Source organism: Bolinopsis microptera, chromosome 6 (genome assembly GCF_026151205.1).
Source record: "Bolinopsis microptera isolate Bmic1 chromosome 6, MBARI_Bmic_1.0, whole genome shotgun sequence".
Taxonomy (NCBI): Eukaryota; Metazoa; Ctenophora; class Tentaculata; order Lobata; family Bolinopsidae; genus Bolinopsis; species Bolinopsis microptera.
Window position 1 is genome coordinate 17,344,475 of NC_087077.1, and position 17,889 is coordinate 17,362,363.

Sequence of the window (17,889 nt, forward strand, 5' to 3'; positions counted from 1 at the left end):
ATTAGATCGAACGCAGAAATTAGATCGAACGCAGGAATTACATCTCGCGCCGGCGTTCGATCTAATTTCTGCGTTCGATCTAATTACATTTTGGTTACAGTTAACATTTAAACCTCGAGGGAACATAATTCATCAACTTCAAGCACATATTAGGATACAAGCCCTTCAAAGAATAAGGATACAGAAATTACTATGGTACAACTACAACATACATTTACAATACTAATAGCGTCATATTGTCAGGTGTTCTGGTTTTAATCAATCTTAATAAACGTTTAATTTTAATTTGGTCTACATTCAGTCTGGTGATTTTTATTTGGCGCTACAGATGACGGCTCTCAACAAACGGGTGGGAGCACTGAAATCAACTGAAAGAAATAGCAACTAAGAGTACAACTACAACTAAAAGCTGATGAGCTCCGATAACTGACATTGAACTACGCGACCAATCACGTGACACACTATCAGCCAATCCCAAGCCACACGTGTACTGTCCTGGGATGCTTATCTTTTGTTTACTTTTGTTATCGCATTACCGAGTTCACCAGTTTAACTCAGTGTGAAAGTAGAAATGATAAATTGTATTTATAGCTAGGTCAGTGTTTGGTGCACATATTGAATTTCTTTGCTGCTCTAATTTATACTTTAGAAAAGCTTTGTCGTGTAGAAAGGAGGAGGATGAGGCCGTTGGAGCTAAATTTTATCGCGGGTACTTAATTAATTGGACATCTGAATATTGAAGAAAACGCGTTATTTTCTATTTATTTGAGACTGTTCAATACTGAATAACAATAAGGACCCCTCTCCTTATCTTCATATTGAGGAAGGTGGTAATCTCAAAGAGTGAGAAAGGGTGATATTGAAGAGCAAGGTGTTCAAATCAGCGAACCTGTCATTGACACAAAATAGGAAGAGTAACCTGGTCAACTCCAAAACCCCATTAAGTGGAGAATTGGGAATGAAAAATGTCGCGTTGAAGAAGATATTTCAATAAATTTCATTCCATTAGTTTGATAATAGCAAGCGGTTGAGAAAATTGAAAATAAAACAAGAGTTTCGTATCAAGTGTAAAACATTTCCATTACATAGCGAATGTAGTGCAGCTTTATCTTGCAACGCCTCGTCGCCAATAGCAACGCCTCGTCACCAATAGCGACATTCATTTTCAATCTAACTAAAATCGGTGCATTTCGATTTTTTTAAATTAATTTTCTTATTTTATTTTGGAATATTTGATCAAGAATTGTGCTGCATGTTTATAATTGAGACAGACTAGCAGTCATATGAAATATAGGAAAATGGGCTCTAAGTATGTGAAGTCGAGAGCTCAAGATGAAATATGGGTTTTTAAATTTTAATTTCCTTTGTCCATGTTGCTAGATTTTTATTCGGTCTTATTAGCGGTCAAATATCAATCCATCTTTGGATAATGTGAGTTCGTTTGAAAAAATCTAAAATTTACAATTTTTCGTTTTTCATTGTGATGAAAAGCACCGATTCAAGTGATCATACAAAAATGGAATAGATAAGATAATAATTTGTAAGGTAACATAAGCCGTAATTGGGTTACAAAATACCTTAGGTCAGCTTTTTACACGTAAAATCCGTCCGTAGTTGACAATTGGCAACATGCTGAATTGAACTTGAAATGTGTACTCGAATATCTTTACAAGAGATTTTGAAAATCATAAAATTCTAGGATAAAAAACCTCCAAAACTATCTGAGGTGTGTATTGTGATAATCACATGAATTTTGGAATATTTGAGGAGCACGTTTTATCAAAATGTAAGAATGTGGCATTGAAAAGATAATATCTCATGTATAGATGCAATGATAAGGTACTATAAAAACACAAATTTAACATAACTTTAAATTGTACATAAAACTCGACATCCAAATGTTTGCAGAAAACAACAATGTTAAACTATGATTGTTTAATCTTTACTTCCATTCGAAGATAATTTAAACAACTTGATCAATATTCTCTATCATTATATAATTTTACGGGTACTGTGGAAATTACTTAAACATGATTTATTTACATTTTGCACATTGAGCTAAATTGTATTATCAATTAAATGACAATCAAAATGGCGCCACAATTATCAGCAGCCAAGCTGGGGGCCCTTATATTATATTGGGGGCCCTTATATCATATTATATTATTCTACCTGAGTTCTACGTAAAAACAATTTTACACAACATATTCTGTACATCAAATAACGTGGGGTGACGATTCTTCTAGACACGTTTACAACTTCACAAAATCTTTAAACAAGTTAAATAATTGTACTAAAACTTCTAAAAAATGGCAAATAGTATACAATATAGTTTTGCTGTTAATTTAAATTACTTTTTGTTAACCTTGTCGAGAAGAATCATGCCTCACTAAAACTTATAAGCTTTCACCAAAAGGGGGCCACTACGTATTCTACATTCTATAGGGTGAGCGGACGTAAAAACACGACTCGGGAAGCGAACATAATTTAGCGCTATTTAAAAAGTTAAAAAGATATAATCCCTTAAAACACCCCACACTTTAAAAGATGTCGCTACTGCCAGGGAGACGGTTGCCAGGGAGACGGTGCAGATTCACACTGAAAAGAGCCATCTGACAGTGCACACTTAATCGGTTGTATTCGTATTGTTTTGGAGCTATCACGTGGTATAAAACAACACGTAGTAAAAAACTGCACGTGTCAAACTGAATGCGCGGCGTCTCCCTGCACGTGTCAAACTGAATGCGCGGTGTCTTCCTGCCAGTAGTGACATCTTCCGCCGGGGAACTCACGAGGTTCGTGAAATAAAAAGCAGCTCACGAAGACAGCTATAAGACTACAAACATATCACCTGTAATATGTGTACGAGAGAGTTTCGGTGACACACATCTTACACGCTTACACAAAACCCTAGCAAGATTATGAGACACTAAGTTGTCATTATGATGCACATTTGGCTCTTTGCCAATATGACACATAAGTATGGCTTTTTTGCCACTATGAAGCACACATAGCTGATTGTCAATATGAAACAAACAATTGTTAAGAAGAAATCGATGAGTCCTAGGGAAAAACATGAGCATTGTACTTGTAGTCATGGTTACCATTGTACTTGAAAGAGTCTACAAGTCACATAGTCCCTCTCCAGACAACATGATTAATGAAGAGAATTAACGCAAACTTATTAGCAAATAAGAAACCAATCCTAGCTCTTCGCGCTGGCCTCGTCTTTTAACGGACAAAACCCGGGGACGTACAGAACACGGCGTAGAAATGAAACAGTTGAGAAGGGCGGTAACCTAGCAACACCTCGATGGTACAATGAGATCGGTCCTTTGATGAGAGAGCACGAGGACTGCTCTACCAGTACAGCAGTCACCACACACAGAAGAAGTCCCTAGACCAGGTCACCGTCACGTGACTGCCCACGTGGTCACATCGCAGCCCTGCGAGGTAGCAGGACGGTTACCTAGCAACAGCTGGTCGTTGTTGCACGAGTTTTGCAGGAGATGGTCGTTGGAAAACTCAAATACGCTTTCTCCGCCGGGGGTGACTAGTTTAGAGAAATGAGCCGTATCAGGCGTTAGGAGATCCTGAGGGTGGGAGTAAGGTTAGGGACTATTGAGAAATATTAAACAAAGTTTTTGGTCGCATATTTCGGAAAAGTAACAGCATAAATTAGACATATTTTGTTGGTTTGTTTTGTGAAACAATATGAAACACAATTAATATCAATATTATGTGGGACCAGCGTTATGAAACGAAACAGAACCAGCACAGAACGTTAAACAGCTGTAACTCTTATAATACAGTACATGGTAATGGACACTGGACAGGACAGTCTGACAGAGTTTGCATTTGGTGAACGGAAATAGTTCCCTCACAAGTTACTTGTGACAAGTATTAATGTAGAGGATCATACTATAACTACAGTACCATGACTACAGTACCATGACTACAGTACCATGACTACAGTACCATGACTACAGTACCATGACTACAGTACCATGACTACAGTACCATGACTACAGTACCATGACTAAAGTACCATGACTACAGTACCATGACTACAGTACAATTACTACAGTACCATGACTACAGTACTATAACTACAGTACCATGACTACAGTACCATGACTACAGTACCATGACTACAGTACCATGACTACAGTACCATGACTACAGTACAATGACTACAGTACTATAACTACAGTACCATGACTACAGTACCATGACTACAGTACCATGACTACAGTACCATGACTACAGTACCATGACTACAGTACCATGACTACAGTACCATGACTATAGTACTATGACTACCTTCCTTCCAGAGTTCTGACATCTCGTGTCACAGTGAGTACAGATCAGTAACCTAAAACATTCCTTCCTTCCAAGAGTTCTGACATCTCGTGCCACCCACTTACTATAGAACTACTGCACAAACTTACTAATACCGATCCTTCTCGAATCTATTTCCTTAAGCCAGGGTTTAAAAGGCTTTAAGAAGACTACATAGTGATTCTAAGGTTAACAGAGCTGAGTGGCGTAACGTTGCCTGTTGTCGCCCTCATTCTCCGCATCTATTTTTTCAAGCTATGAGTTTAAAATGTATAGTGACAGTAAGTTAGGTGGGCGGATATTGTAGTGTACTGTGTACAGGGTGTAACCATTAATTTATAGTGACACTAAGTTTGGTGGATGTAACCAGCGGGGACCATGTAACAGCAGACAGCGGGGACCGCTCCTAATATGGGCACCACGTGCACAGCGGGACCATATAACACTACAAGTACGACCTACTGTGTGGGGGTGGTACCTGCGGCATATTGGCACCCAGCCAGTCATCTGCTGACATCTGTCTGTCTGCTGGCTTCTCGCCAACCTGTCTGTCCAGCACTTGTCTCTCCAGCATTCGCCTGTCTGTCTGGTTGGAGTTGTACCTGTTGTACTGGTGGAGGAGGGGTTGTTAGAAGGGGTTGTTAGGAGGGGTTGTTAGGAGGGGTTGTTAGGAGGGGTTGTTAGGAGGGGCTGTTAGGAGGGTTGTTAGGAGGGGCTGTTAGGAGGGGTTGTTATAAGGGGTTGTTAGGAGGGGTTGTTAGGAGGGGTTGTCAGGAGGGGTTGTTAGGAGGGGCTGTTAGGAGGGGTTGTTAGGAGGGGTTGTTAGGAGAGGTTGTTAGAATGTTAGATGAAGCATTTAGTACTTTCAGTATTCTATAAATGAGGATAAGTAAATATCTCAAGGAATATGTGTATACCTCAAGGAATATGTGTATATCTCAAGGAATATGTGTATATCTCAAGGAATATGTGTATATCTCAAGGAATATGTGTATATCTCAAGGAATATGTGTACATCGGAGTGGATAAACCTAAAATTATGTGGATGTAAACCTGATTGAGCTGCGGTTCCTCTTTAGGACCACCTGGGTGTTGAGTGTTGAAAGGGTCCCCGACCTTGTCCCCCTTCTTCAGCATTGGTGTAGTGTTAGGAGATCCCAGGATAATACTGATCACATCAGGGGTTGAGATGTTGTTCTTGTTATCTATCTTGTTATCTATTGACAGCGAATCTGGGGCTGAAGTGGGATATTAATATATGAAAATTCGTTATTTGGTTCAAAGTTAACCTCATATTTCAAGAACAGAGGCAAATTTCTGTAAATAATGATTGTGAGTAGCAGCCCAAGGTGCCAATTCTCAGGTCCTGGGTGTTAACCTCATATTTCAAGAACAGAGGCCAGTCCTTTCCAAAAATTGAGGCTCAACTTTTTTGAGTTTAAGTTTTACATGCGTTTTTTCCTACTTTTTCATCTCCAGCAGAATTTTACCCCCCCCCCCCCCCCCTCTGGCCAGTAAATAAGTGACATACCAGTCTGATGTTGAGCAGGGCCGGCCTGGGCCTGGTACTGGGTGTTGAGTCTCTGCTGGTGGACTTGTTGCTGCACATAGCGGGGCTGTTGTACCTGTCTCAGCTGCTGCAGGGACGTGTTCTGGGGGAGAGGGAGTGTTAGTTGGACATGTGCCAATAATAAACCACATTTAGTTGGACATGTGCCAATAATAAACCACATTTAGTTGGACATGTGCCAATAAATCACCAGCTCAACCTCAGCTCAGTAGAGGTTTAGATTCCGAGCTTTTGGTATAATTCTATCGTAATTTCATTTTTCTGACGTGGTAAGATTTTTAAGGCCGCGGTTTAACCCCTTAGTCACCAGACCAATAGTCTAGTGTCTAGTACCAAGATACCGTCAACTACTTGTATACCATGATAGTGATCTGGTTGGAAACTTGCCAATTAAATTCTATCCTGTATCTGCCAACTAGATAATATCTTGTACGTGCCAACTAGATCAAAATATCATATCTTGTAAAGTTTCACTGCACTAAGATATTAATATAGTTGGAGATGTGCCAAGATAGAGAGATACAGGCTAGGATAGAGCATCCAGTCAGTACCACTGCATAGAGAGATACAGGCTATGGTAGAGCATCCAGTCAGTACCACTGCGGACCTTCTAGAGAGATACAGGCTAGGGTAGAGCCTGCAGTCAGTACCACTGCGTACCTTCTAGAGAGATACAGGCTAGGGTAGAGCCTACAGTCAGTACCACTGCGTACCTTCTAGAGAGATACCTAGGCTAGGGTAGAGCCTACAGTCAGTACCACTGCGTACCTTCTAGAGAGATACAGGCTAGGATAGAGCCTACAGTCAGTACCACTGCGTACCTTCTAGAGAGATACAGGCTAGGGTAGAGCCTACCTGGTCAGTACCACTGCGTACCTTCTAGAGAGATACAGGCTAGGGTAGAGCCTGCAGTCAGTACCACTGCGTACCTTCTAGAGAGATACAGGCTAGGTTAGAGCCTGCAGTCAGTACCACTGCGTACCTTCTAGAGAGATACAGGCTAGGTTAGAGCCTACAGTCAGTACCACTGCGTACCTTCTAGAGAGATACAGGCTACCTTCACTACCTACCACTGCGTACTTTCTAGAGAGATACAGGCTAGGGTAGAGCCTACAGTCAGTACCACTGCGTACCTTCTAGAGAGATACAGGCTAGGGTAGAGCCTGCAGTCAGTACCACTGCGTACCTTCTAGAGAGATACAGGCTAGGGTAGAGCCTGCAGTCAGTACCACTGCGTACCTTCTAGAGAGATACAGGCTAGGTTAGAGCCTACAGTCAGTACCACTGCGTACCTTCTAGAGAGATACAGGCTAGGGTAGAGCCTGCAGTCAGTACCACTGCGTACCTTCTAGAGAGATACAGGCTAGGGTAGAGCCTGCAGTCAGTACCACTGCGTACCTTCTGAGACGTCAGTACCACTGCGTACCTTCTAGAGAGATACAGGCTAGGGTAGAGCCTACAGTCAGTACCACTGCGTACCTTCTAGAGAGATACAGGCTAGGGTAGAGCCTGCAGTCAGTACCACTGCGTACCTTCTAGAGAGATACAGGCTAGGGTAGAGCCTGCAGTCAGTACCACTGCGTACCTTCTAGAGAGATACAGGCTAGGGTAGAGCCTGCAGTCAGTACCACTGCGTACCTTCTAGAGAGATACAGGCTAGGGTAGAGCCTACAGTCAGTACCACTGCGTACCTTCTAGAGAGATACAGGCTAGGGTAGAGCCTGCAGTCAGTACCACTGCGTACCTTCTAGAGAGATACAGGCTAGGGTAGAGCCTGCAGTCAGTACCACTGCGTACCTTCTAGAGAGATACAGGCTAGGGTAGAGCCTACAGTCAGTACCACTGCGTACCTTCTAGAGAGATACAGGCTAGGTTAGAGCCTGCAGTCAGTACCACTGCGTACCTTCTAGAGAGATACAGGCTACCTTCACTACCTACCACTGCGTACCTTCTAGAGAGATACAGGCTAGGGTAGAGCCTACAGTCAGTACCACTGCGTACCTTCTAGAGAGATACAGGCTAGGTTAGAGCCTGCAGTCAGTACCACTGCGTACCTTCTAGAGAGATACAGGCTAGGGTAGAGCCTACAGTCAGTACCACTGCGTACCTTCTAGAGAGATACAGGCTAGGGTAGAGCCTGCAGTCAGTACCACTGCGTACCTTCTAGAGAGATACAGGATAGGGTAGAGCCTGCAGTCAGTACCACTGCGTACCTTCTAGAGAGATACAGGATAGGGTAGAGCCTGCGGTCAGTACCACTGCGTACCTTCTAGAGAGATACAGGCTAGGGTAGAGCCTGCAGTCAGTACCACTGCGTACCTTCTAGAGAGATACAGGCTAGGGTAGAGCCTGCAGTCAGTACCACTGCGTACCTTTTAGAGAGATACAGGCTAGGGTAGAGCCTGCAGTCAGTATCACTGCGTACCTTCTAGAGAGATACAGGCTAGGGTAGAGCCTGCAGTCAGTACCACTGCGTACCTTCTAGAGAGATACAGGCTAGGGTAGAGCCTGCAGTCAGTACCACTGCGTACCTTTTAGAGAGATACAGGCTAGGGTAGAGCCTGCAGTCAGTACCACTGCGTACCTTTTAGAGAGATACAGGCTAGGGTAGAGCCTGCAGTCAGTACCACTGCGTACCTTCTAGAGAGATACAGGCTAGGGTAGAGCCTGCAGTCAGTACCACTGCGTACCTTCTAGAGAGATACAGGCTAGGGTAGAGCCTGCAGTCAGTACCACTGCGTACCTTTTAGAGAGATACAGGCTAGGGTAGAGCCTGCAGTCAGTACCACTGCGTACCTTCTAGAGAGATACAGGCTAGGGTAGAGCCTGCTGTCAGTACCACTGCGTACCTTCTAGAGAGATACAGGCTAGGGTAGAGCCTGCAGTCAGTACCACTGCGTATCTTCTAGAACTGCTCACTGCTAGAACTGCTGGTACCTTACCTTGATGTGTACCCCGACCCCCTAATGCGTAATCAGTGTAATAAGACACTATCACTAGGCACGGTCCGGGCCAGTGCAGTACACCTCTGTAAATATTACAACCTGACTTTTCTAGACTTTTCTACTTTCACTATTTAACAAAAGATGTGGGTTTAAAAGTTGAAAGCAACTTGGCCGAGTGCCAAGACATACCAAGTACTGAGGGGGTACTACAAGACATACCAAGTACTGAGGGGGTACTACAGCGTACTGTTCGTTCCTCGATGCAAACTGTTGAGCAATGGGCCGGTTACTCTGCTGCTGCTGTTGTTGTTGTTGTTGTTGTTGTTGTTGTTGTTGTTGTTGTTGCTGTTGTTGCTGCTGTTGTTGCTGTTGTTGTTGCTGTTGTTGTTGTTGGATTATCATGTACTGAGGCTGAGTGGTAAGCTGGACAACTTGGTGATTTGCCGGAGCTGTAGGAGGGTTGCTAGCTCGGAACTGGGTCTGCATGTTAAAATACATGTTCTGAAATTAGGACGTGTTACAATTAAATAGAACTGAAATGGCGAGTAAAGTTATCTTTAAAAGAATAGCAGGTTATCATTAATTTGGTTATTGAATAATTTATTGGGTTCTCCAAACCATCGTAAGATCTTAGATCAATCAGCAAAGTTACCATGACAACTACACTAGTTACCATGACAACTACACTAGTTACCATGACAACTACACTAGTTACCATTACAACTACACTAGTTACCATGACAACTACACTAGTTACCATGACAACTACACTAGATCAATCAGCAAGTCAGAAGTAAGAATGACTTACGTTAGTATTAATGGGCTGCACTTGAGGGATAGGAATCATTTCTTGAACCTGAGAGATAGGAATCATATCCTGATAGTTTCCCTGCTGTTGCTGCTGAGGCTGCTGAGGCTGCTGCTGAGAGTACTGGAACTGTGGTCTCTGTTGGTTAGTGTTGTTCACCTGAGCATGTTGAGAGGTGATCACACCGTGCACCTGCTGCCCCGGGAACTGCTGGATGTACTGTTGTTGTAGACCTGGCTGCTGGGCTGGTGGACGCGGCTGCTGGCCCATCATGGGCTGGGGTACCTGAGAGGGAGGGGGTGTTAGGGGGGTATATGAGAGGGGGTGTTGGGGTGCCTATTATATTGGGATGTGATCCAGGTAATACAGGGTATGGGGGTAGAGAGGGAGCCCCCCCCCCCTCCCCCCCCCCCCCCGGTACTCGGTAGATTGGGCTTGTAGCCCATTCTAAACTAGATAAAGCCAGAACATTTGATGTCTCTTCATTTCAACCCGATATCACCCTCTGCCCAGGCTCAATAAAGCCCTAATGGCCTAATCACAGGCTCAATAAAAGCCATTAACAGCTGCTTCCTGCCCGCACTCGCTCCAGCTAGTGACGATGGAATGTGCAGGATATCCGCCCATTTCACCCCTCCCCCTTCAATCTGCGACTCACAATATATTGTGTATAGTATATCATCACAGATCCTACTCCACCGCAGAACTACCACCGCTCAAACTGCTACAAAATGTACGGAAATAATAAAATATCGTTCAAAACTCAAAAAAGCTGGCGTACGACTGAACGTTCGAGTACAAATTAAAAGCACAGGAATGTTATAAATTGTCAACACTCTACAGCCGAGAGAGAGAGGAGAGGAGAGAGAGAGTGGGTCGTGTAACATAATACTTTAACAAAATTTCTACTTAGAGGCTGCTGTGTGTGGGATGTATGAGTGGAGAATACCGCGGGAAGAATGCCGGAAAGTGCCGGAATACCGCGGAATGATGCCGGAGATAGCCCCCCTAATTACGGTATTCAACACAAGCGTGCTCTGCATAAAATACAGTGGAATAATATGATAACCCGATTAGACTGAACAGTGGATTTGTGGGATCATTGTCAGTGATTTAGCGCGGCGTACTATAGGTACAGTTTCAGGCTTCCTTGTCATACCACCTCGTGACTCATTCCGGTAATGCTTCAATGTGAAAGCAGAATTTGTCACGCTTACTGTTATATTCAGCTCACCATATTTTAAAAAGCAAAATTCACCTTCTATTTCGAATTCGCGGACGTCGTATTTGCACGTGTCATGACGCAGCAAATGACCCTGAACAATGTGCTGAATACTAAAGCCGGAGGAGTTAGAGTAGTAGTTGCCATGGTTATTAAATGTCATTACATTCCTCAGTAGCCTGTATCCTCACAATCTCACACACCGTCACACTCACCTGTGTTCTGTGTAATATACGGCTTTCAGACATGTATTGGACCGGTAAAGAAAGCTCTAGTACAAACAGACTTCTTACTATATATAAATCGAGACGATATAATATATATGTATATCGAAATATATATCCGTACCATTTTACTGACACCACGGCATCAACTTTAACACGACTTTCTGCGAAGCCCCTTGGCGGGGGCTAGGGGGCGCAGCCCCCCCCCGGAAATTTTTTGCGAAATAGGGTGTTTTAGACGGCATTTGGCATTAAAGAAATTTGTAGGACAGCAATAAACTGGGATTGAAAAGAATCAAGTACTCACGTAAATTTTATATCCTCAATTAATTTGTCTTCATTCCTAAAAAATATTTCGAAATTTAGGAGTAACTTCTCAAAAATTTCCTCTTTTTCTCCCGTTTTTCCTCCCAAAAAAAAATTTCCTCCCAGGCTGCCTGGCAAGATGGCGTGTTTCTGGATGTGGGTCAGTGAGGAGATGACGTGAATTTCCTAAAATCCTAAAAATCTACTCAATGTGCCTCTACTAATACTCTTCTCCAATTTTATCTACAAACCACCGGTGGGAAGGTGACAAGTAAATGTTTCACAATTTTAAACTTGAAATATATCTGTATTTCTGCAGAAAAGCTCTGTACCGTGCGCTAATAAAACACGCTGTAATTATTGTAATATTACTCATAATTATTGTGAATATTCACTGTGTAAATTAAATGTTATATATGTGGGACGTGTGTGATATGGGTTGCTGGCGGAGTAACTAAAATTCCAGTCACCGGAAAGAGGGTTTAAGTGAGCATTCGAGAATATTAACAGGAATATATAGTAAGACCTTATAAGAGGCATATATACATCACCATGGTGATTCACCAATGCTAACAATTTGCACCTTCTACAACACCCTTTTATTTAACAGGTTTTAAGTTGGGTTTTTGAAAAATGTTTTCGTCCTCTCCGAAATTTTGTCAAATTTCGTAATGGTCAAAGAATGCTGGACCAGAAAGGAATTATTGGAAAATTAAAGTGGAAATTTAAAATATATTGGGTTAATTCGTCGAAAATGCTTCATTTTTCGTGAAGAAAGTAATGCTAAAAAGGTACATTTAGATCTTAGCTAGCAGACAGTACATTAATTCAGTAGAAATGGATCTAAATGCAACATTGTGACAACACAACAAGGTTTTGAACACATGAGCTGAAGTCGTGCGCACACCCACACCCACACCCACACCCACACCCACACCCACACCCACACCCACACCCACACCCACACCCACACCCACACCCACACCCACACCCACACCCACACCCACACCCACACCCACACACTTGTATGTTGGGCGGTTATCAGTGAATTGTGGATAGAATGGCTTTATAATGGCTAATTTATTATGGGTTTATTATGCACATTGTGCGCAACACTTTACGGTTTTCACTGTCTCTAGGCTTTTAAACATGGAGGGAGCTCTTATTCACTTATTACAACCACCCAGTCCCTATTACAACCACCCCGTCCCTATTACAGTGCGTGTGATCATCTGTCGAATCAAATAAAATTATTTGTCACTATCTTATTATATCCGAACCATTTTACTGACACTGCACCACGGCATCAACTTTAACACAACTTTCCGCAAAAACCGTGAATGATATACAACTTAAACTTTTTTGACTGGTTCAAATCATATGCTCCATTTCTGCCCCCTAGGGAAAGGTCCTAGGGACAAATTTCAAAATCTCAGTAACCCTCAACTTCAAAGACAGTCTGAAAGCAGATAATTAGTTTACTTTCTCGGTTTTCTTTTTTTTATTCTTTCTTCCTTTTTCCTCTCCTCCCTTTTTCCTCCCAGCTTTGAATCTGTGACGGATGTGATGGAAGGCTTGCGTTCACTTTTATCCCTACATGGGCTCCCGGCCGTGCGTCCATGTAGGAGCTGTGGGGCCTTCCGAGTGATAGGGTTACAGTGACTGCTAGTAGAGAAAATATGAAGGTTCCACCACACAGTGTGCCCAGAGGCTGCAAAAAGTATTTTGGGTGATATTTGCTTTCCAGATAAGTTTAGCCTGATCTGATCAGAAATAATCTGAATTTTCTAACAAAAAAAGAATTAAGGGGCTATCATTTTTAGTTTTTGAGATATTTTGAATCATATACACCAAATTGGTATGAAATTTATGAATAAAATTCAATAGGATAAGAATTAATGGATGAATTGGTCGCATGTAAACTAGAATAATAATCTCTAAACATGTCTAAAACCATAAACATTGTTTTTCATCATTATTATATGGAGTTAGGGGCCAGATCCAATAAAAATTGGGTTAAAAATACGAAATTTCGATTTTTGCAGGCAAAATTCGATGTTTTCATCATTTTTGAAGGACAAAATTTCGTTCGCATGGTACCAAAGCTACCAGTAGACATTAGTATCGAAAGCAGGGCATTGGCTCGACCTCCGAGGCGGGGTATCCGTGAGGACCCTGGTCGTAATCAGCTCTGCACTGTTTCAGTGTATCCTGATGCCTGAAATCTCGGACACTGCCTACGTACGGGGTAGACAGCCACGGATGATTTTGTCTGTGAGCTTTTCATCACTTCCTGACATGAGCCAGACTCCAGCTGGATCCTTCCTTTTCCTTTTTCTTTACTTCCCGTTCAGTCTACCTCTTCATCATCAGTTAGAGTTGCCTCGCCTTGCATTCGAACTTTGCCACCACAGTTCACCACGGCACCTCTTTTGGATGCCTCCTGCCGGGCAACACTAGCTCTCAGACACTGGCTAACTTACCGCGCACGGTTTAGTTTCTGTGTCTTTTCTGTGGCCGTGTATTCCGTTTTATGCCACCCTCTCTGCCGTTCTCGCGCTTGCGCTCACCCACTCATCAGTGGGCTGTTCATTTGACAGAGTTACTGGCTGGCACTCCCATCATCTTCTCACTCACCATCACTGCCCAATCAAATTTATGCAATTAAAATCACTATACACCCATAATCATATGATCAAAACACAAAGCTTTGAAATATACTCTTTTCTGTTTGAGATTTGAATAACGTTACTGTAATGTTCCAAATTATATTTTAAATGTTCAAAAAAAATGTTTAAAAAAAAAATGTTTAAAAAAAAATGCTTTAATGGCCTTCAAATCAGCATGAAAAAATAAAAAATTGGCCAAAGAATAAGAATTTTAGTGCCCAAAATTTGGACCCCCAAGTGGTGTCAAAAACGCGAATTAAATAAATAATACTTATTTTAGTCTCTTGAGTCTTGACACCACATAGGGTTAGACGGGTTCTTCCTAGTGTTAATAAATCATGATATATGCAAGTTTTAATTTTTAAAGTTTTGGTTTTTTTTTAAAAATATTTTTATGAATAAACGATTTATCGTTTATTCATAAAAATATTTTTTTATAATTTTGTACATCATAATTTTCAATCCTCATATTCACGTATATTAAATAGAATTATATTTTTATGTATCATATGATTTTGTAAACATTGGCCGGTGTACCAAAAACCGGTCCCCAAACAACAAATAACCACCCCACCTATATTTCAACCACCCTGCCCCTATTACAATCGCCCCGCCAATATTACATCCGCCCCCTTATTACAACCCCCACCTCCTTATTACAACCCCCCCCTCCTTATTACAACCCCCAATAAAATTGAACATATTGTTATAATCTGATCGCCTAGTTGGTAAAGTAACGTGTAGTGGTAAGACAAACACGTGATGCCCATATAAGGTAAGACTAACACGTGATGCCCATATAAGGTGCGACTAACATAGTGAAAGGTGGAAGAAGAGCGAGGACTGCATCGTCTGATGTAAGGAGGAGGATGGAAGGGAGGGGAGGAGGAGCGGGGGTGGAAAGGAGCGTGGTATCTCCTCTGACGACCCGGAGGATTATTCATACAGTATCTGACACGTGATGCCCATATAAGGTAATACAGTATCTGTTGCTTTACCACACAGTGTTGTTAGTGTTAGCACTTAAACAAGTGGTTTTTAAAATATAATCTCCGTAGGTTTATATTATAGAAGTACAACAAGCAAACTAGAGTCAAAACTGTTAAATGTATCTGTTGAAACCGAGAAGACAACAGATTTACACTTTACAGATAGTAGTGCTAATAAGACAAACTAATAACAAGAGATGTGAACACGTGATGTTCATATAAGGTAAAACAAACTAATAACAACTTCTCTACAAAACAACTTATAACAAGTTCTCTACAAAACAACTTTTAACAAGTTCTCTATAAGCAACTTATAACAAGTTCTCTACAAACAACTTATAACAAGTTCTCTACAAAACAACTTATAACAAGTCCTCTATAAACAACTTATAACAAGTTCTCTATAAACAACTTATAACAAGTTCTCTACAAAACAACTAATAAAAAGTTCTCTAGAAAACAACTAATAACAACTTCTCTACAAAACAACTTATAACAAGTTCTCTACAAAACAACTTATAACAAGTTCTCTACAAACAACTTATAACAAGTTCTCTACAAAACAACTTATAACAAGTCCTCTATAAACAACTTATAACAAGTTCTCTATAAACAACTTATAACAAGTTCTCTACAAAACAACTAATAAAAAGTTCTCTACAAAACAACTTATAACAAGTCCTCTATAAACAACTTATAACAAGTTCTCTATAAACAACTTATAACAAGTTCTCTACAAAACAACTAATAAAAAGTTCTCTAGAAAACAACTAATAACAACTTCTCTACAAAACAACTTATAACAAGTTCTCTACAAAACAACTTTTAACAAGTTCTCTATAAGCAACTTATAACAAGTTCTCTACAAACAACTTATACCAAGTTCTCTACAAAACAACTTATAACAAGTCCTCTATAAACAACTTATAACAAGTTCTCTATAAACAACTTATAACAAGTTCTCTACAAAACAACTAATAAAAAGTTCTCTAGAAAACAACTTATAACAAGTTCTCTATAAACAACTTATAACAAGTTCTCTACAAAACAACTAATAAAAAGTTCTCTAGAAAACAACTAATAACAACTTCTCTACAAAACAACTTATAACAAGTTCTCTACAAAACAACTTATAACAAGTTCTCTACAAACAACTAATAACAACTTCTCTACAAAACAACTTATAACAAGTCCTCTATAAACAACTTTTAACAAGTTCTCTATAAGCAACTTATAACAAGTTCTCTACAAACAACTTATAACAAGTTCTCTACAAAACAACTTATAACAAGTCCTCTATAAACAACTTATAACAAGTTCTCTATAAACAACTTATAACAAGTTCTCTACAAAACAACTAATAAAAAGTTCTCTAGAAAACAACTAATAACAACTTCTCTACAAAACAACTTATAACAAGTTCTCTACAAAACAACTTTTAACAAGTTCTCTATAAGCAACTTATGACAAGTTCTCTACAAACAACTTATAACAAGTTCTCTACAAAACAACTTATAACAAGTTCTCTATAAACAACTTATAACAAGTTCTCTATAAACAACTTATAACAAGTTCTCTAGAAAACAACTAATAAAAAGTTCTCTAGAAAACAACTTATAACAAGTTCTCTATAAACAACTTATAACAAGTTCTCTACAAAACAACTTATAACAAGTTCTCTACAAAACAACTTATAACAAGTCCTCTACAAAACAACTAATAAAAAGTTCTCTAGAAAACAACTTATAACAAGTTCTCTATAAACAACTTATAACAAGTTCTCTATAAACAACTTATAACAAGTTCTCTACAAAACAACTAATAAAAAGTTCTCTAGAAAACAACTTATAACAAGTTCTCTATAAACAACTTATAACAAGTTCTCTACAAAACAACTTATAACAAGTTCTCTACAAAACAACTTATAACAAGTCCTCTATAAACAACTTATAACAAGTTCTCTATAAACAACTTATAACAAGTTCTCTATAAACAACTTATAACAAGTTCTCTATAAACAACTTATAACAAGTTCTCTACAAAACAACTAATAAAAAGTTCTCTAGAAAACAACTTATAACAAGTTCTCTACAAAACAACTTATAACAAGTTCTCTACAAACAACTAATAACAAGTTCTCTACAAAACAACTAATAACAAGTTCTCTACAAAACAACTTATAACAAGTTCTCTACAAAACAACTTATAACAAGTTCTCTACAAAACAACTAATAAAAAGTTCTCTAGAAAACAACTTATAACAAGTTCTCTATAAACAACTTATAACAAGTTCTCTATAAACAACTTATAACAAGTTCTCCACAAAACAACTAATAACAACTTCTCTACAAAACAACTAATAACAAGTTCTCTACAAAACAACTAATAACAAGTTCTCTACAAAACAACTTATAACAAGTTCTCTACAAAACAACTTATAACAAGTTCTCTACAAAACAACTTATAACAAGTTCTCTTCAAAACAACTTATAACAAGTTTAGCTAGAATAATAAAAATAGATATAGATATAAAAATAGATACATTGTAAAGAATAGGACAGGACAAGGCAAACTAATAACAACTAGATAAAACGAATATCCTCTGCCACACGAACACAACGTACGGCTACTAATGCCGGATGTAGCACGATTAACTGTAATCATTGCCCAGTAATTAAAATAGTAATTGCATACACGCAACTCCTCCAATTAAACATATTAACATAATGAATTAAACATATTAACATAATGAACCTGTTCATTATTAGCATTCTAGCGGAACTGGTTGTAAGTGTACTACTGCGTCGTTATAAAT

The 17,889-nt window shown here is 39.9% G+C and overlaps 1 protein-coding gene across 10 annotated transcripts in view; it reads right to left on the reverse strand.

Annotated features, from left to right (window-relative positions):
* Nucleotides 1-1,241: 1,241 nt before the first annotated feature.
* LOC134817026 (putative uncharacterized protein DDB_G0271606) overlaps nucleotides 1,242-17,889 on the reverse strand; it is a 51,098-nt gene continuing 34,450 nt past the window's right edge. For all 10 annotated transcript variants that reach the window (XM_063826109.1, XM_063826108.1, XM_063826105.1 and 7 more), the window contains 6 exons: nucleotides 9,665-9,949; nucleotides 9,076-9,357; nucleotides 5,873-5,993; nucleotides 5,395-5,579; nucleotides 4,820-4,951; nucleotides 1,242-3,593 (listed from right to left, as the gene is read on the reverse strand). In XM_063826109.1, the coding sequence (XP_063682179.1) occupies nucleotides 3,414-3,593; nucleotides 4,820-4,951; nucleotides 5,395-5,579; nucleotides 5,873-5,993; nucleotides 9,076-9,357; nucleotides 9,665-9,949 (1,185 nt within the window). In that variant the 3' untranslated portion in view covers nucleotides 1,242-3,413. The remainder of the gene's footprint in view (nucleotides 3,594-4,819; nucleotides 4,952-5,394; nucleotides 5,580-5,872; nucleotides 5,994-9,075; nucleotides 9,358-9,664; nucleotides 9,950-17,889) is intronic.